This window comes from Equus quagga, chromosome 9 (genome assembly GCF_021613505.1).
Source record: "Equus quagga isolate Etosha38 chromosome 9, UCLA_HA_Equagga_1.0, whole genome shotgun sequence".
In the NCBI taxonomy this organism is placed as follows: domain Eukaryota; kingdom Metazoa; phylum Chordata; class Mammalia; order Perissodactyla; family Equidae; genus Equus; species Equus quagga.
The window spans coordinates 66465972-66490423 of record NC_060275.1 but is presented as its reverse complement, the minus strand read 5'-3'; the positions used below and the strand labels follow the sequence as shown (position 1 = coordinate 66490423).

Sequence of the window (24452 nt, the reverse complement as noted above, 5' to 3'; positions counted from 1 at the left end):
GAGTCAGAGGCGGGCGGGGGCGGATGTGGCTGGCGCGGGGCGGAGGGAGCCACGAGGCTCGGTCTTGCGGTCTCATTCGTTCTCCATCCGGCACCTTTGGCCCCGGCGCCGCCCCAGCCTCCCCACTGTCTCCCTGCCACCTCCTGACTGTTCCCCAAACACACGAAGCTCAGGTCTTGCCTCTTGGCCTTTGCTCCGGCTGTTCGGTTGCTAGGAACGCCCTTCCCCAGATTCCCTCTCCCATCCCATCCCACGCCCAATCGCCACCTCCTCAGAGTCCCCTGGTCATGCTCTGGCCTCATTTATTTCTTTACTGCTCTGGTTGCTGTGTTTACTGTGCCTCCTCCGTCACACTGGGTGGTCCCGAGGGTGGACACTGTGTCCTGTTCTCATGAGATCTTACAGATGAAGAAACTGAGGCCCCCAGAGCAGCAACCACTGCCCAGGGGCACCCAGTGGTGGCAGTCAGGACTTGAACCCATGTCTGACGGCAGCCCACCGCACCTCCCCAAACGCTTCTCTCTCTGCGCCCAACCTATCACCCTGAGCCAGGTGGCCGTGGCCGTGGCCGTGTCAGAGGGCCCAGACTAACCTCCCCAGGAGCCCAGGGCCCAGCACCTGCCCAGTGCCCGCTGCTCCTGCTTGACCCCGGCACCCTAAGCCCAAGGCCTGGAGGGACCTTTCTGATTCTGCTTGTGCTGGGGACCTTCCCTCTAGACCACTCGGGAGGGGCCTCTCTGATGCAGGGTCACACCACACCCTCCCCTGCCCATGGCCCCCATGGGCTGCCCTCCACCAAGTCCTGTGGGCCCTCGAGTCTGACTCCTGCCTCACCCCTCCTCGCTCTGTAGCCCCAGGCAGGTGGGTTCACTTCTCTGAGCCTCAGTTCCCCCATTCAACCGTGCCCAGGTGCTGGTGAATCATCAGTGAGGTAATTACATTACATTCCCTGTATACAGCAGGTGCTCAATGCATGTCCAGAAAAGACTGAATGACCCTCCTCACTCGCGTGGCCCCCCCACTGGACTGCACCCCAGCGAAGCCAACTGGTCCAAGGGGAGCACAGGCGCTCATCTGCCGCCTGGGCCATGCTCGCTCCCCGCAGGCTCCCTCTACTGGTGCCAAGTGGCACTGGCACCGATGTCCTCAGGGAGGCGTCCCTGACTGCGCTCAGGCCAGGGAGACAGCCAGGCTAGGAGGGTGATGGGGACGGGCTCTCCTTGACCCCCGCATCCCTTCTGGGACCTCGGGCAGGGTGTCCACCTGCATGTGGTGACCATGAGTGTCCTCCCGCCACGCACGACAGGCAGCAACCGGGGGGCCTGCTTTATTCAGAACCGGCAAGGACCCCTCTCCCGGCTGCTCCATGCCTACGGGGGGCCTGGAGAGATTCGGGGGCCTGGGGCCCAGAGGGCGCTCCAGGGTCCCCAGCTGCAGTCAGAGGAAGCAGGTGGCAGCTGGCCCCTGCCCTCTGCCTCGACGGTGGGGTGGGGCGGGCCCCAGGCCGCTCAGCCCAACTCCGCTTCGGTTCCTTGAACTCCAAGAGGTGCCACTGTATAGAGCTTACTTGAGGGGGTGGCCACACGATGGCCAAGACTGAAGGGTCTGGTGGCAGGCAGGACCGTCACCCGCAGTCTGAAGGGGCCATGGGTGGCTCCCTGCGTGGGGGGCTCTGGGCCACGTGGTCGGGGGTGCCGGGCCCGGGCCGGGGAGGCAGGGGTGGTGGAGGCGGGCGTATGGCTTGGGCGATGAGGCCGGGCAGGGCCTGCAGGGAGGTGCCCAGGGCGTCCAGGCGGCTCTCGAGGGCAGCCAGGCGGGCCTCGAGCTCCTCGTGCTGGGCATGCAGCTCGGACATGAGGTCGCACATGACATTCTGGGTCTGCCGGAGACAGAGAGGTTGGGAGAGAGGAGAGTGAGAGAGCGGGAGGGACAGACAGAGGGACGGTGGGCCAGCCCCTGTTGGGGGCAGCCACCAAGGGGACCCAAGTGAGGGGCGACTGTGAGGACACCCCGGCCCTGCAGGTCTCCTGGAGGCCCCAGAGAATGGCGGGAAAATAGGCGAGGGAGAGAAGATCTCCCCAGCAGGCTGGGGGCGTGCTGAGGGAGGTCCTGGGGCGGGTGGACCAGGCCAGAGCGGCCCCAAGGGCATGGACTGGCCACACGGTACAGGAAGCCAAACGGTGGTCTTAGGCGCTGCCTTCGCCCGGAACGCCGGCCCGGGGCCTGAGGAGGCTCTGGCCGTGCTGCTCCAGGCTGGGGACGTGGCTGAGCAGGAGGCGGCTCTGGGGTGACCGCCCCCTGCACCCCACCTTAGACGGGGGAGGGAACAGGGATCCGCGGGGAGGTGACCACCCCGAGGATCCGACCCAGTCAGACAGGGGCACACGACAGCCACAACAGTTACTGCTACCGCAGGCAGCGGGATGTGCCCTCCACCCGGAGAGCAGGGGGCGGTTCCGCCACAGGCCAGACGCGCCCCGGGGGCGAGGGGGAGGCCGGCCGCGCACGGACAGCACTGGGCGCAGACGCCTCTCGCCACCAGGTGGCGCCAGAACGCCGTCCCGCGTCTCTAACCCCAGCCGCGGCGGGGGGGCGGGGGGCACACGGCCTCGGCGCCGGGTGGACGGAGGACGCAGCGGGCAGCGCCGCGCCGCGGGAGGGAAGACCCGCAACCCTCGCTGCACCGCAGCGAGACGGGAGGCGGCGCCTCCGTGCAGTGCCTTCCAGCCTCCGCGCCTTCTCCTCTGCCGTGGGCCCCCGCCCCCGCGTTACTGGCAGGCCTACCCCCACCCCAGGGGACCTTGGGACCCCCTAGGGCCCCTGACCCTCGTCCCACCTGCCTATGGCGCCACAGTCCCCAGGGCCACATCTAGAGGCATCCAGCCCTCAGATGGTTCTTTTTGGCCTTCTCTGAGGTTTAAAAACACTTATTAGAATATTTCATTTTATATTTATTAGAATATTTAATTTTTCTCAGAGAGGAATTAAATCAGCAAACTTGGAAGCATTAAACTTGGAAAGCCTTCAAATTTAATATTGGAAAATGTTTTAACCTTGTTTCATATATATATATTTTTTTTTTTTTTTTTTTTGCTGAGGAAGACTGGCCCTGAGCTAGCATCTGTGCCCATCCTCCTCTACTTTATATGTGGGACACCTGCCACAGCATGGCTTGATGAGTAGTGCGTAGGTCGGTGAGTGGGATCCAAACCCGAGAACCCCAGGCCACCGAAGCAGAGTGTGCGAACTTAACCACTAACGCCACCAGGGCTGGCCCCAACCTTGTTAAATTTTAAAAATTAGAAACCCATATAATCCAACGCCATTAAAGACTTACTTCAAAGAAGCCTCCATTAAGCGCATTTTCAGAGGAGTGTACCACCGTGATTGCAAGGATTAAATAACTTCTAAAATTTCAAAAAATTCTGCTAAGAGGGGACTGTGACACAGATGACGGAGGGTAGAGGGCCGCGCGCTCCCAGAGACGCTTCGGCTGTGCTCCCGGCTGCCCCTGCAACGCCGAGCTCGGCGGCCAGGAGTCCTGTCTGCTCTCACAATTGTGCTCTCTCCAGGTTTCTTCAGGGTTCTAGAATATGTTTTTCTTCTGCAATATGCCCTTCCGAATTCCATTCACGTAGGTTAATACCAAATTAGATTGTATTCTCTTGATAGCGATGAAGAGGGTGGGTCCAAAATGCCCTGGGCACACACAGTGGAGCAGAGTAGGACTTATTCTCCAGAGAGAACAGTCAGTAAGGAGCCTCCAGGGGATGGGGCCCGGGGCAGGGCGCACAGCCGGAGGGCTCAGGAGAGCGGCCGATGTCCTGAGAGCTTGTCCACCTCAAGCTGGGCCAGCTGACACATCTTCTACCGGACGAACACAAAGCAGAAAGAGGGCAGGACCTGAGCTCAGAACAACTAGACCCACTTAGAACACAGACTGAGCTTCTAGAACACCAAGCTCCACCGTAACATCCTACAAGACGTCTACCCGCCAAGCAAGCAAGTTCCACTGATGTTCTAACTGGAATTTATATCCATAGCAGAATTTTGTTTTTCTCAACTTTTAGAGCTTGTGTGTCATGATAAGCCTAAATACGAAAGTACCACTTCACTAATTTAGCTCCCTAATTATATATTCTTATTAAAGCTATTTTATTAGATGCTAATTTTTAAAAAATGAAATACCGCTGTTAGAGTAGATTTTACACACAGATGTGGATTCCCAGCATCTCTCGCAATCAGAGCCTCTGCCCCCAGCGGGCCCTCGCAGGTGTCCCTTCGTGGCTCAGCCTTGCATCCCTCGCCTGTCACCCGCCTGCCCAGCGGGCACCAGGCCAGCCCTCCCTGGCAGGGCCCCGCCCCGCCGCGCCCCGCTCACCTTGGCCAGGTCAGCGAGCGTGTTGGCCTGGGTGTTGAGCTTCCCCTGTTCAATCTTCACACTCCGGAGCCTGGGGGACGGGGCGGGGAGAGCGGGGTTGGGTGGAGGCCGCAGCGGGGCGGGGGTCCTTCATGCACCCACCCACCTGGGTCGTTCTGTGGGACATGCAGCTGGGGATGAGGCGGGAGTTGGGTCGGGCTCCCCACAGTCCCTTCCCTCCCGGCAGGTGCACAGGGGCAGCGAGGCGTGGGGGCTGGCTCAACCACTGCCCACAGCGCCCACGGGCTGGCCGTGTCCACAGGGCACAACTCAGGATGTCCCAGGACTTGAAACTCTAGGCCCAGACACCAGCCCTGGCCGCCTCCTGGGGCTGGGGCGGCGCTCCTGGAGCTTCCCGTGTGTGCTGCCCGCCCAGGACCACCATGCACCCTAAGCCCCAGGGAGACACTTACTTCTGAGCTCTGGCAGGACCCAGCGGAGCAGAGAGAAACCACAAGGCACCTGTCATCTCAGCACAGCCAAGCGGCGCGTGCCCAGCCCCGCCCCCTCCCACATGCGCCACCCCTGGGCCAGGCAGGGACCCCAGACAGCCGAGGGGCTGCTGCCTTCAGGGGATTGGTGCCAGACCCTCAGGGGCGTGTCCACCCTCTGCCCACCCCCCCGCCCCAGCGCCCACCCGGCACATGCGGCTGCCCTCGGCCCTGCGGTCCTGTGGTTCTGCTGTCAGCAAGCCAGTGCCACACCTGGCCCCAGAGCTGGCACTTAGTCTGGAAAACTCTGCCCACGCCATTTCCCGAGGGGAAAACGCAGGCTGAGGAGCAAAGCCACTGCCTGCTAACACCGCAGCAGAATTTGAACCGCACCAGCTGCTCAGCTGAGACCTCAGGCCCCCGACAGCTGCCCACAGAGGGCGGGGGGGTTGGACAGTGTGTCTGCACCCTCCTCTCCATCCGTCCTGTGGCTACACCAGCCCAGGGAGACTGTTTCTAGCAGGACTCTCCTGCCTGCTTGTCCAAACCCTGAGCCTGTGTGCCCACGCAGAGGGATGCTCGGGCGGCCGCTCGGGGTCCACGCAGGCCAGCTGCTCCGGGCCCTGAGAGGACCCAGCTGCGCTCTGGGGGAAAGGCGAGGGATGCGGACACCACCAGCCTGGAGGTGTGGGGTGCCTCGGGAGGAAGTGGAGGCCCCCATGGGCCTGATGCTCCTTTAACTGGAGGAGTCACTCTTGGCTTCCCTGGAACCTCCCTGTGAGTGGTGCTCCCCAAAAAGAGCTGTTGGAGTCCTAACCCCCAGGACCTCAGGACGTGGCCTTATTGGGAAGCAGGGTGTTTGCAGATGTGCCCAGGTTGAGACGAGGGCAGCAGGGAGCTCTGGTCCAGGATAGCCGGCGTCCCTGGACAAAGGCGGGAGCTTGGACACAGACGCCACCGAGGGAGGCCGAGGCGGAGACCCAGAGAGCTCTCCATGAAGATGGGGAGCTGGAGCCCGCGGCCACGGGCCAAGGAGTGCCTGGGCTCCAGGAGCTGGGAGAGGCCGTACAGACCCTCCGCCAGCCCTTCAGAGGGAGAGGGCCCGGCCGGCACTGCGGCTCTGGACTTCTGGCTGCCAGACCGCGAGACAATAAATGCCGCTGTTTGAAAGCACCCAGCTGCAGGACTTCGTTAGAGCAACCCTAGGAAATGTGTACCCTCCCCCGGCCCCTGCTGTGCTCCTCCAGCTGTCCTCTCCCACACCAGTTCTTCCTTTTCACTGGCTGCTCACACAACATTCCCATCACAGGGACTCTCTCCAGCTCAAGAACATGCCATGGCTCCCACATCCCTGCAGTCTCCCTGGCACAATGCCCATTCCTACCTCCCCACCTTTGCCCAGGCTCTGCACACTCCTTAGTACATGTGCCCACCCCTCAGTTTCCTACGCAAATCCTCTCCACCCTTTAGGCCCTAGTTCAAACTTTCCTGATTCCACTAGGATCACTTTTTTGGGGTGGTGATGCCAGAGGACCTAAGGGTGAGATGGTCTTGCTCCAGATCAAGGGGATGAGCAACGCACAAAGCAGGTACATTCTCCCCAGACCTGGCCCTCCTTCAGTTCCCACCCTCCCACTTCCACAAAAGAACCTTCTGGAACATCCCTTGGAGCAAGGTCCAAGACAGCACCATGCCTTCGTCCCCTATGCCTGGCACACAAGCTCATACAAGAAATGCTTGTGGAATGACTGAATATGTTGAGAGTGGTAATGACAACAATGACGGCAGTTCCCGTTTTTAGAAAATACTGTGTGACAGGCTGGCACAAGTGAGTCATCTGGCCACTCAGTCATGTTTGATCCACCTCCTACTCTTAGAGAAGAGGCGTTACCGTTGTCCCCACTGTACAGAGGAGAAAATGAAGCTCAGACTAGCACAGTCACTTGCCCAGGCCCCATAGTTAGATGGCAGAGACCAAATGGGGACCCGGTGGTCAGTTAACAACTGTGGAAGGGTCAACAAGGAGGGGTCCCTGTCCTCAAGGGCCTTGGGGTCTTGTGAGGAGGTAGGACTAACAGCTGGGCACAGTGGCATCGAGTCAGTGGGGCACCAGCCTCTCTCCCTGCTTTGTAGGTGACGGTGAGGCAGAGGCAGGGAGCGGGGTGGGGGCACTTGCTCTGCGCCAGAGGCTATGCCAGGCACTTCTGCACTCATCCCATTTGGACCTCCCCACAGTCCTGTGAAGTAGGGACTGTTAGCACTAGAAATCAACCCAATTCTAACAGTTAACACGATAAACTGTTGTGTTTGTACCTTGTACAAACAAAAGGATGTTGTCTGTACAAACACAATAAATGTAAATGGACTAAACTTTAACTAAAAGACAAGGATGTAAGGGGCACAAGGAAGCTTGAGGTGATGACTCTGTTCGTTATCTTGACTGTGGTGATGGTTTCATGAGTATGTACAGATGCCAACGCTGATTGATCTGCACACTTTAAATACGTGCAGCTGACTGCACCTATTGATTGACTGTACGTCAATAAAACTGTTTTTTTTAAAAGACGCAAAAATGATTAAACAAGATGAAAAAACTAAAGTCCTGCTGGTTGAGCTTCCTCTCTCACGGCCTGGCCTCTCCATGGTCACACTCACTCACTCTCTGGTGCCCAAGGAACCTGGGCCCTCCTGCCAGCCAGCTGCCCCCCTCCACGCTCACACTGGGGGTCTCGCGCCGCCTCTCCTCTCTGTTCCCCATGGCTGCCTCACTGCCTTCCTGCTGGCTCAGACCTAACGCCATGTGCCTCGCTCTCCGGCATGTCGGCCTGAGTCTGGCCCGGGCGTTTGGGGCAGGGACTCGCCCAGGACAGGTCGGTTGTGGGTGGGTTGCCCAAGATGTGACACGGGAACCTATGGGCTCACTCTGAAAAGTGCCTAAAAACATGTTTTTACTATTTTAAGTCAAGCACCACATGACTCCACTGTAATTTACATTTGAGGGCCTCACCCCACAGAATTTGGAGCTATTTAAGTCCTAGACTGGGTGCTGTCCCAGACGTCTTATATGTGGCCACTGAGCACTTCACATGTGGCTGGTCTGAATAAAAACAGGTTGTAAGTGTAAAAGATACACAGGACTTTGAAGATTTAATACCAAAATTTTTCTAAAACACCTCATTGATGACTTTTATATTACTCACATATTAAAATTATAATTTGGGGGATATATTAGGTTAAATAAATATATTAAGATTTATTTCACTTGTTTCTTTTCACTCTTTTTTAAATGTGGCTACTAGAAAACTCAAAATTATGCATGTGGCTCACGTGACATTTCCAGTGGACAGCAGCTGGCAGATTATCATCTACAGGAAAAATCTGGGCAGCCGCCTGTTTTGGAGAATAAAGTGTTTTTGGAGCCTGGCCACACCCATTTATCTTCTCTGTCTTCTTGCCACAAGAGCAGAGTTGAGTGGTTGTGACAGAGACCTTCCGGCCCACAGAACCTGAAATATTTAATATCTGGCCGTTTACAGAAAAAGTTTGCCAACTCTGGCTGCCCATCGGACTCATCTGAGGAACTTAAACGTGAGCTTAGGCTGCATCTCAGACTCTACCGTAACTGCTGTTGGGTGCGGCCTGTGGGATTTTAAAAGCCCCCCAGGTGAATCTAATGAGGAACCAAGGATGAGAACCACTTGATTGATAATTCTCAGGATGAAGGGACAACAGAGGAAGTTGAGAAATTTCTAATTACCCCACATGATCACACAGATCAGGCCACAGATTTAATTCTGAGTTTCCTGGCAGCCAAAGCAAAAAGGGGAAACTACTTCAAAGTCCAAAGGGTAAAGTCATTTTGGCTATTCCAAAGAATAAAATATGCTTCCTGGACTCACGTTAGGTAGTTTGCATGACTTATCAGAACTGATTGTCCTGAGTGAGCGCCAGGCCCTTCACCTGCCTCCCTCTGACCATCCCACCATCCCAGCCTGCAGAGAAGCTGTAGGTCCCAACCAACGGACCAGCCAGCATGCGAGCGGCAGTGACAAGGCCACAGGGAGATGCCTGGCCCGGCCTGCGGCCTTCTCCTGGGGGCCACGGCTGCCTCCGAGCCAGGTGGACACGGAAACGTGAGTGGGAAAGGTGCTGGACTTACTGATGGATGGCTTGGAGGAACTTACGCTGGTGTTTCCGAACCCGGGCGTGGTCTGGCTTCTTCACCAACCTGGTGTGTTTGTAGATAAGCCACGTCTCCCTGAGAACGTTAGCAGCGGCGTTTTTTACCTGGGGCGAGGGAAAGACCAGTTCCTCAGGGTAGGTGCAAAACTACCGAAGGCTCCAGAAACTTCTGGAAACCTCCGGAAACACCCATCTGGGGTCCCAAGACTGTAGGGCAGGCCATGTTTGCACGTCCGCCTCTGTGCTGTGCGTGTGTGCATGCACGTGCATGGATGTGTGCCTAACACACTTACATCACTCACTATTAGCCAGGCCCCTTGTGCATACTTTGCAAATGTTAACTCAGTGGACCTACATATGCAAGTATCTTTCTCATTTTATATATGGGGAAACTGAGGTACAGAGAGGTCAACCTGCCGAGGTCAGACAGCTTGTAAGTTGCACCTGGCTGCCTGGCTGCAGAACCCTGGCCTCCCGCTGTGTGGCCCGCAGCAGGGCTGTGACTGGGCAGAGGTGGATGCCTCTGGCTGTTGCCACATCTCTGTGCACAGCTCATGGGCGTTTGTGTGGGTGGCAGAGCCCAGCAGTGTCGGCACGCACAGGGCTGTCAGTGACCTGCAGGCACGTGGGCATGCCCAGCATGTGCAGAGGCAAGGCGGGGAGGGTCTGACCAGGAGGGCAGGTAGCCGTGCTGGGACTGGCGTCCTTACCCGCTTGGTGAGCTGAGTGTCCATCATGAAATTGTGCACGTGCTTCTCCGCCTTGGTGAGCTCCAGCTTCCGGGCCACCACGGCCACCACGAGTGCCGTGCAGCCGGCCCCCTGCATGGGGGGGCACATCAGCATCTCACCTCACAGGGGTCCCAGGCTACGGTCAGGACACCCTCCCTCCTCCAGGAAGCCTGCCCTGACTCCACTCCCACCTCTGCCCCCAAAGTCTGCAGTGTCAGCAGACATCGTCCCTTCAAGTCCACCGGCTCCTGAGCCCAGCGAGCATGTCCACAGATTAGCTTGTTCAACCCCACAGCCCCGGGAGGGAGGACGACTCTTCTCTCCACTGGGCAGACGGGGAAGCCGAGGCTCGGAGATAAGAAAGGTACAGGACATGGGCGGGAGCTGCAGGCACATGCAGGGCTCACGACCACGGAGGTGGGCGGGTTTGGGGTGCTGGAGACAGAGGCCCGGCTGACACATGGGGTCAGCTGGCAGCATCAGAAGAGTGGGGAGAGAAGGGTCAGGCGGTGGCCCACAGGGGCATTTGCAGGAGGGAAGAGGCAAAGGGAAGTTCCCAGGAGGCTGGGAGCAGAGGGAGGGACGCCTCCCGACAGTGGGCTCTCTGCTGGACACAAGTGCCCTCCCCAAGATGCCCTAACTGCAGCGGACCCCGGCCAGTGGAGGAGGTCAGGGAGCACGTGTGTGTCCCCCAGGGAGCCGCTGGGAGACAGAGAGGGCAGCAGCGAGGATGAGTGGAGGGCTGAGGGTGGGGTGGGGAGCAGTGAGATGAGGCACAGGAGGAGGGAGCGGGCTGGCAGTACTGCACAAGGAACAGGCCAGGGAGCCCAGGACCCCAGACCAGTCCTCAGCCCCAGGAGCGGCGGGAGGCAGGCGGCAGGGGCAGGCAGGGGGTGCCAGAGGGTGGCTCCCTGCCTGCGATGGGGGCTCCCCGACCCCTTGCTGGCTGGCTGCTCCCCCTCCCATGGTGGCTGCGCACAGCATGGAAGGAGGCCCAGGATGGGCCCCTGGGGTGGGGCCTGGGCAGGACTTCCGTCTTCTTAGGGATGGGAGGAAACACTCATGGAGAAGGCTGGGCAAGGGCCAGGGCAACCATCGGACGGTCCTGTGGGGCTGGACGCCAAGATGCTGAGCCTGGGTGGGGGGGGCACAAAATTGCTCCCCAAAGGAACTGTGTCACAGATTCCTGGCCAGGGCAAGGGTCTTGGGGAGACCTGGGAGCCCAGTCTCAGGATAAGCACTGTCAATCGGGGCAAAGAAACGTACTGGAACCCTGCCCGTGGAATACTACACAGCAAGGAAAAGGAAAAGCTAATGGCTTCACACAGCAGCATGGATGCCATGTTGAGAAAAAGATGCGGGGCTGGGAGGCCCCGCCGGGACACCCTCAAGTTCAAGAACAGGCAACTCGTGGTTGGTGAGATGCTGGAAGGGGGTGAGTCGGTGGCCTAGTGACCAGGAGGGAGCACATTTGGGCAAGGATGGAGGAGGAGAGTGCTAACAAAAAAGCTAGAAATGGACCCAAGCGTGACCACGCATGTGAGTGCAGGGGGCGCGGGCAAGGAGCAGCTCGACACGGAAGAATTTTCTGGAAGGAGCCGAGTCCCAGAGGAGGGAACATGGCTTTTCCAGGTCTGTGTGGGCTCTCCGGGTCTGAGCTCGTCCGGTCCGCGAGCTCTCCTTGTCCGTCTGTGAAGCCCCCTTGCCGCGGCGGGGGCTGCTGGGTTTGGCTGATCCTTAGCTTCTTCCCTTCCACCCTCGCAAACTAACGTAAGCAAGCATGAGCGATGCGCTCATCTAAGACAGGGGCCGTGTCCGCCTGGACCGCAGAAGGGAGGCCCCGCTGGGGGCAGAGGAGGACGTGGCCCCCCAGCTTGCGTCCAGACGGGAGGGGACGAGAGGTGAAGCGGGGACAGAGCCGCAGGCCTCCGGGGATGGTGACCGCCGGGGACGGTCCACACGCAGCCGAGGGGTCTGGCTGAGCGGGGGAGGAGTCGTGGGAACGGCGTCTCACTGTTCAAGAACAAATGCTTCTCTCTGTGCCGAGAAAAAGCTGCCCTCCAGGGAGCGGCCTGGCGTGGACCCTGGGCTGGGGCAGGCTGGCTCCTCTGCCTGTCGGGCACTGATTTTCCACAGACGGACGTGTTACTAACTGCGGGTGGGGAGAGGTGTTCCCACCGCGCATCGGACCATTCGTAATCCAAAACACGGACAAGCATTTGTGGAGATGAAAGAAGCTTGGAGAGAAAGAAGGTTCTGGAAGGTGGGGATGGGCTGGGAACTTGATGATCGAATCAGTTGAAGAGAAGGTGCCAGATGTCAAAGGTTGCCCACACCCCGCACGGACTCGAGAAGTCTTTCGGGAGCTGGGGTTCTGCCTGGGCCCACCGCGTCACGCCACGGGGCTCAGGACCCCCTGACAGTCAGGCAAGGGCGGGAACCGTGTGTGATGGCACGGCTCAGAGGACGGTGACTGGGTGTCCGTGGTGCTCATGGTTGCAGGCATTTCACAGAAATGAACGGACTCAGGCTCACAACAAGCAGAGGACAGGGGCGTTGGGTACAGTCAGGGAACCAGCGGCCTAGAAGCATCGAGCCCTCGCCTTGGACCCAAGGGCTGTGAATTCAGTGGACTGAGGGGAACAGAGGACACTCCGTTCAGAGTGGACCACAGCATCTGGCCTGGCAGGCACAGCCGGAGCTGCACATCTGGGGCTGCAGGAACCCCAGGAGGCAGCCCCAGGATGCCTGTGGGTGCGGCTTCCACACCACGCCAGAGCGAAGGAGCAGGGCGCTGGCGGGGTGGCCAACACAAGGACGAAGTCCGACCCCGGGCAGCTCGCGATGGGGTGAGCTCCCCATTGGTGGGAGTGTGCAAGGGCCCTCCCCTTACCATGATGCCGGTGAGCAGGCACACGCCCTTCCCGCAGTAGGTGTGGGGCACCATGTCGCCGTAGCCAATGGAGAGGAAGGTGATGGAAATGAGCCACATGGCCCCCAGGAAGTTGCTGGTCACTTCCTGCTTGTCGTGGTACCTGGAGGGAGCCAGGAAGGACCCGGTCAGCCCACGCTGGTCCCTCTGCCTGCATCGTGCTCCCTGGGGCAGCACCAGGACAGCGGGGCCCTGGGCCCACCTGGCTGTGTGGGGGCCTCGACCTCAGGCAGCTGATCATGCTGAGGGCTCAAAGTGACAAAGGCGCCACTGCAGGGCTGGGTGGGGGGTGGTTAGCGCCGGGCAGCCCCACAGTCCTCCTGAGGGCCCCACGCCCTCCTCCCCAGCACTCCTTCCAGACCCCTCCCTTCGCCTAGCCCCCAGGCTGCTGCCCCGGACATCAGCCCTCCCCGGGCCTGGTTACAGGGCAGAGAGGGACCTGGGTGAGGGCGTGTCCACACAATCCACCTCCCCAAGACAGACACACTGACAGACTCGGATACGGGCGGCCACGGACGCCAGAAGCAGCAGGGAGTGGGGCGAGGATTTAGGTGAGACACCAGGAAGAACTTCCCCAGCCAGCAAGGCCCAGGGAAGGGAGGACGACGATGTGGGGACACAGGAGGCTGGAGAATCACACCCCGGGACTCGGGAGAGGAAGGGAAGTCAACACACAGAGGGCAGCAGCAGCTGCCCCAAGCCGGGGCCTGAGGCTCTTCCGGCAGTGGGTGGGAGGGAGCTTGCCCAGTCCTGCGCAGAGGCCTGGGGCTCGACTTCTGGTACCCAGGAGACAGAGCCCAAGGCCTCGTAAAGGACATGATTTTGTCCTGGTCACACAGGATATGAATGGGTTCTGCCTGTGCTCAGCCCAGCTGGGGGCTGAGGGGGCGGCCCTCTGGGTCTGGGGGTGGCTCGAGGTCTGCTCCAGCCCTTTCCCAGCCTGCAAAGCCCCTCCAGCTTGGGTGGGGGGGGGCGCAGGGGCAGAAGCCTTTACAGATGGCTCCCTCCGTGCCAGACCTCAAGCCATCTGATGCCCGTGGCATGGAGACCTCCCTGGGGCAGGCGTTCAAGGTTAGAGGTCAGCTGAGGCGGCACGGTGGAGGGGGCCCTGCCGGGGCAGGGCTGTTCCAGGCAGATGGGGCTGGAGTCGGGGGCTCGACAGGGGAAAGAGATGGAAACCCCAAAAGGCCTTCCCAGCAGGCCTGATGTTTGGGGTCCCCGTCTGCAGGGGGTGGATGCCATCCCAGGCCCCTCCAGATGGGGCTTCTAGGCTACTTGCTGGGTGAGGGGGACCAGGGACAGAAGCTCCTCTTTTACCAAGGCACCTGAGCCCCAAGTTGCCCCAGCCTCCGGCTCTCGGGAGACCAGCACCCCGCCCCCAGGAGGCAGGAGGAGAGGGGTCTCTGGCAGCGGGTGGGCAGCCCCAGGCTGGCTGGAGTCCCAGCGGGTGCAGCAGGACCACCCGGGACTGGGTTGGGGGGCGTGCAGGAGACGGGGGAGCAGAGTGAGGCAGGCGAGGGGACGTCAAGCAGCGGCCCTGGGCTCAGAATGCGGCCCCTGAGACCCCTGCAACGACCCAGCCTGGACCTCAGGGATGCCTGAGGAGGAGCACCCTTCTCTCACTGCCCAGACCCCAATCCTGACCCTGCCTGATGGGGTGGGGATGGGCTGTTGGAACTGGCACGGGGCACTTCAGGGGTCCAAGGAGACCCCGTGTGACCCCTGGCTAGTAAGCCTTATGACAGGAAGAGCTGGGCCCACACCCCCGTGAGCCTCACGTCAGGCTGAGGCCGGGGCTGTGGACAGGGGACTTGACGGGGTGAGACCTGGGGTTCAGGGTGGGGTGCCTAGCCCAGGGACCCCCAAGGAAGCCCGGTGCCAGTACCACCCACCACAGATCCCTCCAGGGCCTTCCCCAGCTAGGCACGAGCAGGAGAGACCCCCTCTGGGACAAGGCACCCCGTCGCCCTCAGAGGCCCAGTGGGACACCCCCCTCTCCGGGAGCCCCCAGGGTCTCTGGAAAGGAGCAGGAGTCAGGCCTTGGAAAAGTCCCTTTGTCCCCAAAGCCTCAGTTTTCCCATCTCTAAGCTGGGCTGACAGCCAGCCACCTTCCAGGGCTCTTCAGGGCAAAGCCTGACAGGGTCTTCACCCGGCAGGGGTCATTCAGCCCAGACCCACTGGACCCTTGGAGGAGACACCCAAGCCCGGGGTTAGCTGCTAGAGCGAGACACCACAGCTACGCCCCTTGTCCCCCACCCGGAGACAAGGACACTAAGGACGCCCAGCGGGCCACCCGCCTCCCTCCCCAGCCCCCCTGCAGTGGCTAATCTTAAACTCCGGCAGACTCACATGTTTTCCCTACAGTCCAGCGGGGCGGGCAGAGGCGGGAAGGAGAGCAGGTTAAATTGTGGGGGAGACAGGCAGAGGGGAGTACTCCTGTTCCTGCTGCCTCCACCACCCTGGGCCAGAGGTCAGAGGTGGAGGTCAGAGATCAGCTGCCCGCAGTAGAGCAGCGGGAGAAAGAGGAGCCTAAGACCCCCTGGGGCAGGGGGAGGGGAGAGGGCTGGGGTCCCAGAGGCTGTGAGTGGGCTAGGGGCCGGGGGAGGCTGGGGTCACAAAGCTGGAGCCCCAGGGACTCGGGGCTGCATGTGATGAGGCCAGGAATGGGGGGAGGTTCTCACAGGGGTCAGGGGGCTGGACGCGCTGGCCGGGGGGCCCTGGGGCATGGGGTCGCCGGGGTCGGGGGCAGGGGGAGGGGCCCGGGCGGGGGCTCCCGGGGGGCGCACCTCTCACAGACCCGCACAGTCCAGGCGGCGATGATCCAGGAGGAGATGCTGAAGACGAGCAGCACGGTGCCCGGGCAGATGGTCATGAGCGTCTTCATGACGAAGCGTGTGTTGAAGGTGATCTTGTTGAGGGCGCCGATGCTGCGGCTGGAGGCGTCCGTGAAGATCTTGCTGTGCAGGAGCATCACGCGGCCCAGCAGGTAGAGGCGCAGGAACATGGGCACCGACAGCAGCACGTCCACGTCGGCCTCGGCCGCCGCCGGCGCGTACGTGAAGGCCAGCCGCGCCGTCCACGTGAAGCGGTAGTGGCCAGGCACCGGGTGGATGGCGCACACGGCCAGCTCCAGGGAGATGAGGAAGACGCGCTCGCACGTCATGGCGATGCGCCAGTCGTCCGCCCCGTTGTCCACCATGAACAGCTGCGGAGGACGGCGCGGGTCTGGGACACACACCCCGGCCCCCCGGCGAGACCCCACCCGAACCCCCACCGCTCGGCTTCTGGAGAAACACGGCCTCGGGGGGGACTCCCTCCTTCTCGGGCCACCGTTCAACCCAACAGGCGACAGACGGGGCTTCCCCAGGACCGCGACAGAGCTACCAGTGGCCCCCCACCCGACTCCTGACTATATGCGCGGAGAAATGAGCGCAGAGCGGGGCAAACCCTCGTACACGACCGTCACGGCAGCACTGGTCACAGCTGCCAAGGCGGAGAGCCCGCGAGCGTCCCCCCGGCGGGGGAAAGGTGAACACAGTGCTGTCCGTCACACACAGGACTGCTACTCAGCCACGCAGGGTGGGAGCCCTGACATCGGCCGGGACACGCGGGAGCGTCGGTCATCGTGCAAGGGACCAAGGCAGGCACACGGCCGCCGCCCAGCACCCAGGGACCCGAGGCAGAGCCTCGAGCCCAGGAGGGCCATTCTGGAGACTTCAAATCCAACAGGATTTGCCTTGCTCGCTCTTGGACTCGCTGAGGACCCGTCACTCCTCTCTTCTCTTGGAGTTCTCCCTCCTGGAATGGGGACATCTACCCCACGCCTGTCCCATCGTGGTATTTTGGAAGAACGTGACCTGTTTGGCTTACAGCTGGAGAGGAACTTCCCCGTCCCCCTATATCGGACTAAAATGATACTGAAATCAGACTGTGGACTGGAGTTGACGCTGGATGGGCGAAGGCTCTGGGGCCGCCAGGACGAGGCGACTGCATCTTGCATGGGAGAAGGACGTGAATTTGGGGATGGGCCAGAGGGTGCAGTGTTATGGACAGAACTGTGTGGTCTCAAAATTCCCATGTTGAAGCCCTAACCCCAATGTGACTGTATGTGGAGACAGGGCCTTTAAAAAGGTGATTAAGGGGGCCGGCCCGGTGGCACAGTGGTTAAGTGCACACGTTCCACTTTGGTGGCCTGGGGTTCGCCGGTTCAGATTCTGGGTGCGGACATGGCACCGCTTGGCACGCCATGCTGTGGTAGGTGTCCCACGTATAAAGTAGAAGAAGATGGGCACGGATGTTAGCTCAGGGCCAGTCTTCCCCAGCAAAAAGAGGAGGATTGGCAGCAGTTAGCTCAGGGCTAATCTTCCTCAAAAGAAAAAAAAAAAGGTGATTAAGGTTAACTGAGGTCATACAGGGATGGGCCCTGATCCAAGGTGACTGGTGTCCTCCTAAGAGGAGGAGGAGACAGGGATGGGCACGCACAGAGGGCAGGCTGTGTGAGGACAGGGCGAGGAGGTGGCTGTCCCCAGGCCAACGTGAGGGCCTTGGAAGACAGCAGCCCTGCGGCCCCTGATCCGTGACCCCCGGCCTCCAGGACGGTGGAGGGGACGTGTCTGCTGTTCCAGCTGCTCAGTTGTGGAACTTTGTTAGGGCAGCCCCAGTGGCTCATACAGAGCCGCATTCTTCTTTTTTCTTTGACCGAGTAACAGAGTAACATGCCGCTGTGGGGTGGGCCACATCTGGCATGCTCAACACCAGCTGACACACATCTGGGTCGTTCGCACCTTTTGGCGTCACCGCGGACTGTCCCCAGAGCCGCGCCCGCAACTTCAGGGCTGCCTCCCTCCCCACCAGCCCCGGCCACATCCAGGGCCCCTACTGCGCACCAGACCTGGGCGACGTCAGCCCACTGGGGGCACCCCTGCCCCGTATGCCTCGACCTGGACTTTCCCTCGGCCAAAGCTGGTTTTGATCGGTCCCCAAAACAAGAAAACCAACTCCCTGGTACATAACAAATCTTTCAAAATTTGGGGTCCAAGGGACTACGAAAGGAGCCTGGGGCTGCACACACTGTCTGCGGCGCCAAACCTCCAAGAGCCCAGAGGCCCAGCGCAGCTCCCGATCCGTGCCGCCCTGTCTTTTTCTGGTAATCAATGAAAATTAAAGCGCACATGCGTCCTGTCCCAGAGAAACCTAGAGTGCCTTAAAGGTGGCTTCCCGGAGAAGTCTGTCTATGTGTCTATGACTGGGGGGGTGGGGGGGGGGGGGGCGGGGGGCACTGACCTGGATCTCGCGGGCGTGGTAGAGGACGACCAGGCCCAGCAGGACGGCCGTGGAGAGGCTGATGAGGCATTTGAGTGCAAATGAGTACAGGGACTCCTGGGCAAAGAGAGCAACGTGGGAGGCACAGCCCAGACCCCCGCCCTGCCAGGGAGTTCTGTTCCTGTCCTTGTGCCTTGGGTCTGGGCCGACGGCAAGGCAGGCCCAGCGCTTTACACTTTATAAGGCCTGGCCTCATGCAGACATAGCACTTCACAGCTTATAAGGCCTGGCCTCAGGCAGGCACAACACTTGAGAGTTTATAAAGCATGGCCTCCTGGGGCCCCGGCATGCACAGTTTATGGGTTAACACGGCCCTGACCTCTCTCCATCCGCGCACACACTCGGGGACCCGCGGTCAGGCTCGTGACCAGGCCACGGCCACTCTCGAAGGGGGAAGCTCTTTCTCTGCTCCCTGGCCCCAGTCAGGGGGGCAGCCCCCTCCCCACATTAAGCCAGGGTGTGGCCCCCTGGTACAGGGCAGAAGGAGTGGGCTGACACCTTCCGCCCCATCTGCGGCCTCCCTGCCACTCCCAGGAGGGGGCCCAGTGGGAGGCCCAGGACCCCCACGCCCTGCACAGCTCCCCACTTCCAGGGCCTGCCCAGGACCCCCCGCCTCTCCTGGGCGTGGTCCACGGGGAGCTGGGCGGGCTCAGCGGGGCCTCCCCCGTGCCAGGGGAAGGGCGGCGCCTACCTTGGTGTAGACCCCCCAGGACAGCTCCGTCTCGGTCACCATGACAACGATGCCGAACATGCCAAAGATGAGGGCGTAGTCACTGAGCCGCTTCCGCTTCTCGAACAGCGCCCGGCGGTGGCCCAGGCGGTGGCCCGCACTCAGGGGCTTCCTGGAGGCCCTCCGCCTGCCCGCCTCGTCCTCTTCATCGTCCTCCTCCTCCTCCTGCTCCTGGGGCTGCCCCTGGGGGCTGCCGGGTGAGGGCTGGGCCGGCTCGCTCCTGGCCACCACCACCTGGAGGCCCGGGCCATGCGCGGGCGGCGGGGGACGGCCAGCCTCAGGGTCCGGAGGGTCTCGGCCCAGGACACCCAGCCCGCTGCCCAGCGGCCGCCCCCCGCAGCCGTTGTGGCTGTGGCTGTTCATGACTATGTGGGCGCCGGGGTTGGGCTCGCGACAGGCCGCCTGGGGCCCGGCATGGCTCAGCGGCTGGGCTCCTGCGCTCACCTGTAGGGGCACGGGAGACATGGTCCTGTCAGGGCCTCGCCAACCGACCAGAGGGCTAGGGACCATTCCCACCACCCCAGAACATTCGGAAACTCAGGAGGCCATGAATCCAGAGTGCCTGACACGTGGGTTCGCCATCCCAGTAACATCCAAGTCAGCCTATGACCCTCGCCTGCTCAAAGCCCTCCCATGGCTCCCCAGTGCTGCTGCATACAAACCAACCTCTTCACTGTGGTCAGGAGGCCCCTGCGGTCTGGCTCCCACCTACCTCATCCTTCTCACTCTCCCCAGAATCACTCTCTTCCAGCCACACTGACCTCCCCAGCACTGGATCCCAATAAGCTTGGTCGTGCCTCAGGGCCTTTGCACCTGCTGTGCCCTTTCCTGGAACACCCTCTTACTAGACCTTTGCCCACTGACTTTCAGTGTCTCCAAGTACCTAGAACAATGCCTGGCACAGAGCTGGCCCTCAGTACACACTTCTGAGCCCCTCGGGATGGAGATGGAATCTGCCGGCAGGTTCGCCTGGGAGGACGAGAAGCCATGTAAGTGTGTGGGCACAAGGAGCTTCCACCGTGGGCTTGTCTCCTCTGAGCCCAGGCTCCCAGAAGAGTGGCCTCTGCTCTGCTGAGCCTCTGGCTGCTCCTCAGGAGCTGTCCAAAGGCCTGAACACACTTATGCAGGTACCTGGTATGGCCGAGGGGACATTAGGGACCAAGGCTGTGGTGACAAGATGCTCAGCTCCCTCCTGCCTGGGCAGAGGGACCGTGCCCTCCACACAGACTCCAAGACCACTGTGGCAATCCAGGATTTACCTTTCAGGGCTCAGAACCCATGCTGCAGGGCCATGCGAGGCATGCTTGGCTCAGCCCTGTGACCTCGGGCCAGCCTCAGTTTCCCCACCAGGCTCCCAGGAACAGACTGCCTGATTGCCCCAACATTCAGATTGTGCCCCTGTACAGGGCAGCGTCACGTGCAAGAGCAGGGACCTCGATGACAGTGACATGCGCATGAGGAAGCTGCCTGGGGTCCAGCCTCCTGGGTCCTGACCTGCCAGACCCTCCCTGGCCGGCCCGCGTCCCCCCAGCGCACTGACTCAGCCTCGCACGCCCCTCGCTGCCACCCCGCCGACATTTACTGAACGCCTACTTCACGCCAGGCTCCGTCCTTCACACAGATTTTCTCCTTAATCCTCACACTGCCCCCAAGAAGGGGGTCCTGGGATGTGGCCAGTTTTACACATGGGGAAACTGAGGCACCACACTATGAAGGGCCCACCTCCTCTGAGGGCAGATTCTGGACCAAGCCGCCTCCTGGATTTGCCCAGCAAGCTGGGCAGCAGGCCAAGAGTTGTCCCTTTTGAAAAGGCCGGGCCAGCATGCCCTGGGCGCCCCTACGTGCCAGACCTGGACAGGGGTGTGTACAGACAGGACCCCTCTCGGCCCTGACACCACACTCTGGGGGTGACAGACACGGAAACTGTCACATCAGGACATGGCAAGATGACCCATGCTATTGGGCAGGACAAAGGCCACCTTGGCCAGGGTGGCCACCAGACGTACTGCAGGCTGCCTGCGCCCTTGTCTGGCGCCCCCAGACAGTGTCTGTCCCACTCACCACAGCTCCAGACGCTGGTAACAGCCCACAGCAAGAGCACCAGAAACATTCCTTCCAGGCAAGGGGAGAGTCTTAGCCCTGTCCCCTCCCTCACTGCTCCCACCCATCACATCAACCCAGCCGTGGCCACCTGTGGCCTGACACTTCACAGTTTACAAGCCCAGGCCTCCTGCAGCCTCAGCACTTCACAGTTTGCATGGGCTGGTATCCTGCTGGCCCAGCACGTCACAGTTTATAAGGCTGATCTCGGCCCTGATCTCTCTTCCCATCCTGACGAACACTTGGGTGCCACTCTCCTCCTGGGCTCAGCCCCTGCCTGCCACCAGGATATTCACAGCAGCCCCAGCCCCTGCCCTCGCCCAGGAGACGAGGAAACCCCAGGCACCCCTCCCACCACCCTCCTGAAGGTGGAGAAGGTCCGCACTTGGAGCTCGGGGGTACAGGCAGGAGGCGGGTGGCCCGGCAGCCAGGACTGGGGGGGGTGGGGGCACTGCAGACGACCTTCTGAAATGCACCGATGGAGACGCAATTTGGGGCTGTGACTCAGCCGCCCGACACACAGGCCAAATCCAGCCGAGTGTCTGCCACGCTCCTCCTGGCCTGGCAGCCGCGTCCTAAGGTGCCCTGGGCAGGGAGGAGGTGTGGGGAGTGGGAACAGGCAGCAGGTGGCTTCTGGGAAGGCCGAGGAGTGGAGGCCCTCCCGTCCCGTCAAGTTAGCATGTGCTGGCGCTTAATGTGGGCCGAGTCCTTGAACAGAATCACCCAGGTTACTTCCCACTGCCGCTCAATGACGCAGGGGTTGTTCCTGCTCCCATTTTACAGATGGGAGACAAGGCTCAGACGCTCAGCACCTTGCCTAAGATCACACAGCCAGGCGGGGCAGGGACTAAGTTACTGCTCTCTGGGGCAGAGGGTGGCAGAACCTGCCCAGCCCAGACGAGCTGCCATCTGGAAGGGGAGCCAGCCTGGCTCTGCCCTCAAGGAGCCCCCAGAGCTCAGGGAACAGGCACAACAGGCACCCGACCCCTCCCACGACCGCAGAACAAATGGAGAGAGTGAGCGGCTGGCCTCAGATCCTACAGAAGCGGGCAGGCTGTTTCCAAAGGCTGAGTGGGACCAGAGGGCCCTGGGGACAAGAGATCGCACGCACCCCTTCCCAGGCCCACCTCTCCCTCCCTCCCTGCAACCTGGGCGTGATGCTGGGGTCCCTGGGACCCTCAGGGATTCCCAAAGAACCACGAGGCCCTCTGAGACCCCAGCCAAGGTCTGTACGTCCAAGAAGGAGTGTGTTTTCCTGGGTGAAGGCCCTGGGTTCATCAAGGAGTTCCCCTGAAAGGTTAGAAACACCTGTGGGCTGCATTTGGTTTTGAGGGTCCCTGGAATGACCAAAACTGTCTATGTGTCTGCGGGCACCAGGCCTCCATTCCCTGAAGGCCAGCGTCGGGGAGGAGCAGAGTCCTCCCTTTCAAGCCATCCCAGGAGACACCGTGGGAAGCTTGTGGGCTAAGTGAGGTAGAAGGGACCCAGGAGGGCTCTTGAGGAGCAGAGGCAGGTGGGCAGGAGGCAGGGAGTAGGGTGGCTGGCTCCTCTGAGCTTTCCCACCCAACAGGAAGTGAAAGAAACCGGCCAGACCCCACAGGCCCTCTCGTGAGCCTTTTACAAATGATGAGTTGGTTACAGTGGCTGCCTAGGAGGAACCCTGAAGCACCCCAGCCAGGATGAAGTCATTGTTCCCTCCTCGGTTGCTTCTTCAATAAAGGCGTCTTGGTGCCCACCCAGCAGGGCTGGTGGCCAGAACAGAGTGAGCTCTCTCGTGGAAAATGCTTAGCACCTGGCCACGGGTACGCCACCGCCTGACACCATGCTCTGTCCTTCAGAGCTGGACCAGGAGAACGTGCCCCCTGCCCGTCAGTCTCCCTTGGGGCGAAATGCCCACCCTACCGCCCCCAGGAACCTGGAGCACAGCAGCACATTGCAGAGTCTTCCAGGATGTGTGGGCGAGAAGTGGGTCATGTGGCCCTGTGGAGGGTGGGGCAGGACCCAGGACACCCCCTCCCAGCACTCTCAGGGCCTAGCGCTGCAGGGGGCCAGGATCCCACCCGCTGCCCTGGAGCAGGGCAGCAAGACGCGGGCTGACTGAACGATCCCCCAGGCCAACCACCGTCAGGGACCTGCCTGCAGCCTGCAGGTGGCAATCAGCCTGCCCTGCCCTGCCCCAGCTACCTCCACCAGTGGCCACCCCTCGGATTCCGCCCTCCCGTCCTCATCAGCGTCTCTGGTTCAGCCCCCAGCCTCCAGCACTCACATCTGCGCCCCACCCTCCAGGACAGCAGGCGCAGTACCCTGTGCTGGGCAGCCCCACCTCTCTGGGTAGAGCTGGAAGACCCGGCTCCTTGACCCCTGTCAGGTGCTCCTAAGTGCTGGATCTAGGGGCCCCGGTGAGGGTCTGGTCGCTTCCATCCTCAGGTCAGTCTGGAGTCACTGCCTCCACCCTGAGAGCTCCCTTCTCTGGAGAGTCTCCCCCCGACCCCGTATCTCTGGAGTTCGGAGACTCACTGCTCGGCCCATCCCAAAAGTGAACCCAGTGTCCTCCCCCTACAGAGGTCCGTGAATCTTCACCCACTCGGCAGTGCACAGACACACATCCCCCCTCCCCGTGTCGCCTGGGTTCCAGACCCCACGGAAACCTGACCTCTGCCCCAAACCGCGTCTCCCTCCGGGAGGGGTGCCTCCCTCCCCGGGTACCCCTGCTCATCCCACCCCGGGTGCCCCTGCTCATCCCACCCCGTACCTGCCCTGCTCGACTCGGGCGAGCGCACGACGCTGGAGCGGAGAGGGTCCCGCGCGGCCGTGGACCCCGGGGGGCCCTGGGCGGGCAGCAGCGGGAGGGCGCGGGGCCCGGGCGCATCCCCGCCGCCCTGTGCGCCGCCCGGCCGGGGGGCGAGCGCCCGCGCGGGCCGGGAGAGGAGGCGGCGGCGCGGCGCGGACGGCCTCGCCGATTGGCCGAGCCCGGGTTGGCCCCGCCCACGGCGACCCCGCAAGCTCCGCCCAGATTTAAAGGTCCCTCCTTCCCGGGAGCCAGGTTCGCCCCCGCAGCGCTGGACTGGTCCTCACACTCGCCCGCTTGCCCCGCGCCATGGAGGGGACCTTAGCGAAGCAACAACTACAGACCCCCCCCCCGACAGCCCTCAGGAACTCCTAGCCACCCCTTTCCCAAAATTGGGCCCCTCAACCTTGGCGCGCCTGGGGGCTGATGGTGCCACGCGCACCTGCCAAGGGGACAACTTTGCAAAGCAACCGGACACCTCCCTCCTGAAATGACCTCCTCAGACGTCTGCTCCGTGCAGGGGAGGCTTAGGGTGGGGCAGCAGGATGTTACCCAGTAGGGAGTGCCTAGAAACTGGGTGTGGGGGCTGCCAGGGGTAAGGGGTGCCTACTGGGGAGATGGTTCAAGGCCACCTTCTTTGGGACTCAGCCTCTCCCCAGTCCTCACTCCCAAAACCAACTGCAGGATGGCAGGACAGCAGGAGGCTATTTGGGGGGTCCCCAGAATGGGGATCCTGTGCCCTTTTCCCCTGGCACTGAGGGTGGCCTTGGGTGACATTCATTCAACATTAATGGTGGCTGGGAGGAGCCTCGGGGA

The 24452-nt window shown here is 61.4% G+C and overlaps 1 protein-coding gene across 8 annotated transcripts; it reads right to left on the bottom strand.

Annotated features, from left to right (window-relative positions):
• Positions 1–114: 114 nt before the first annotated feature.
• KCNN1 (potassium calcium-activated channel subfamily N member 1) lies at positions 115–24099 on the bottom strand. 8 transcript variants are annotated; one of them, XM_046671560.1, is made up of 11 exons: positions 23601–23738; positions 19632–19717; positions 18710–19192; positions 17980–18075; positions 15483–15901; positions 15046–15054; positions 12658–12799; positions 9744–9854; positions 9011–9138; positions 4382–4451; positions 115–1879 (listed from the first exon to the last, which is right to left on the bottom strand). In XM_046671560.1, exons 3-11 carry the CDS (start codon positions 19109–19111, stop codon positions 1625–1627), a joined length of 1632 nt encoding a protein of 543 aa, XP_046527516.1. In that variant the 5' UTR covers positions 19112–19192; positions 19632–19717; positions 23601–23738; the 3' UTR covers positions 115–1624. The 8 variants fall into 8 exon arrangements, 5 of the variants coding, with proteins under 5 accessions (XP_046527516.1, XP_046527511.1, XP_046527512.1 ...); XM_046671555.1 differs by lacking the exon at positions 19632–19717 and having other exon boundaries at positions 23601–24094; XR_006890106.1 differs by lacking the exon at positions 19632–19717 and having other exon boundaries at positions 1743–1879; positions 9036–9138; positions 23601–24097.
• Positions 24100–24452: the final 353 nt, after the last annotated feature.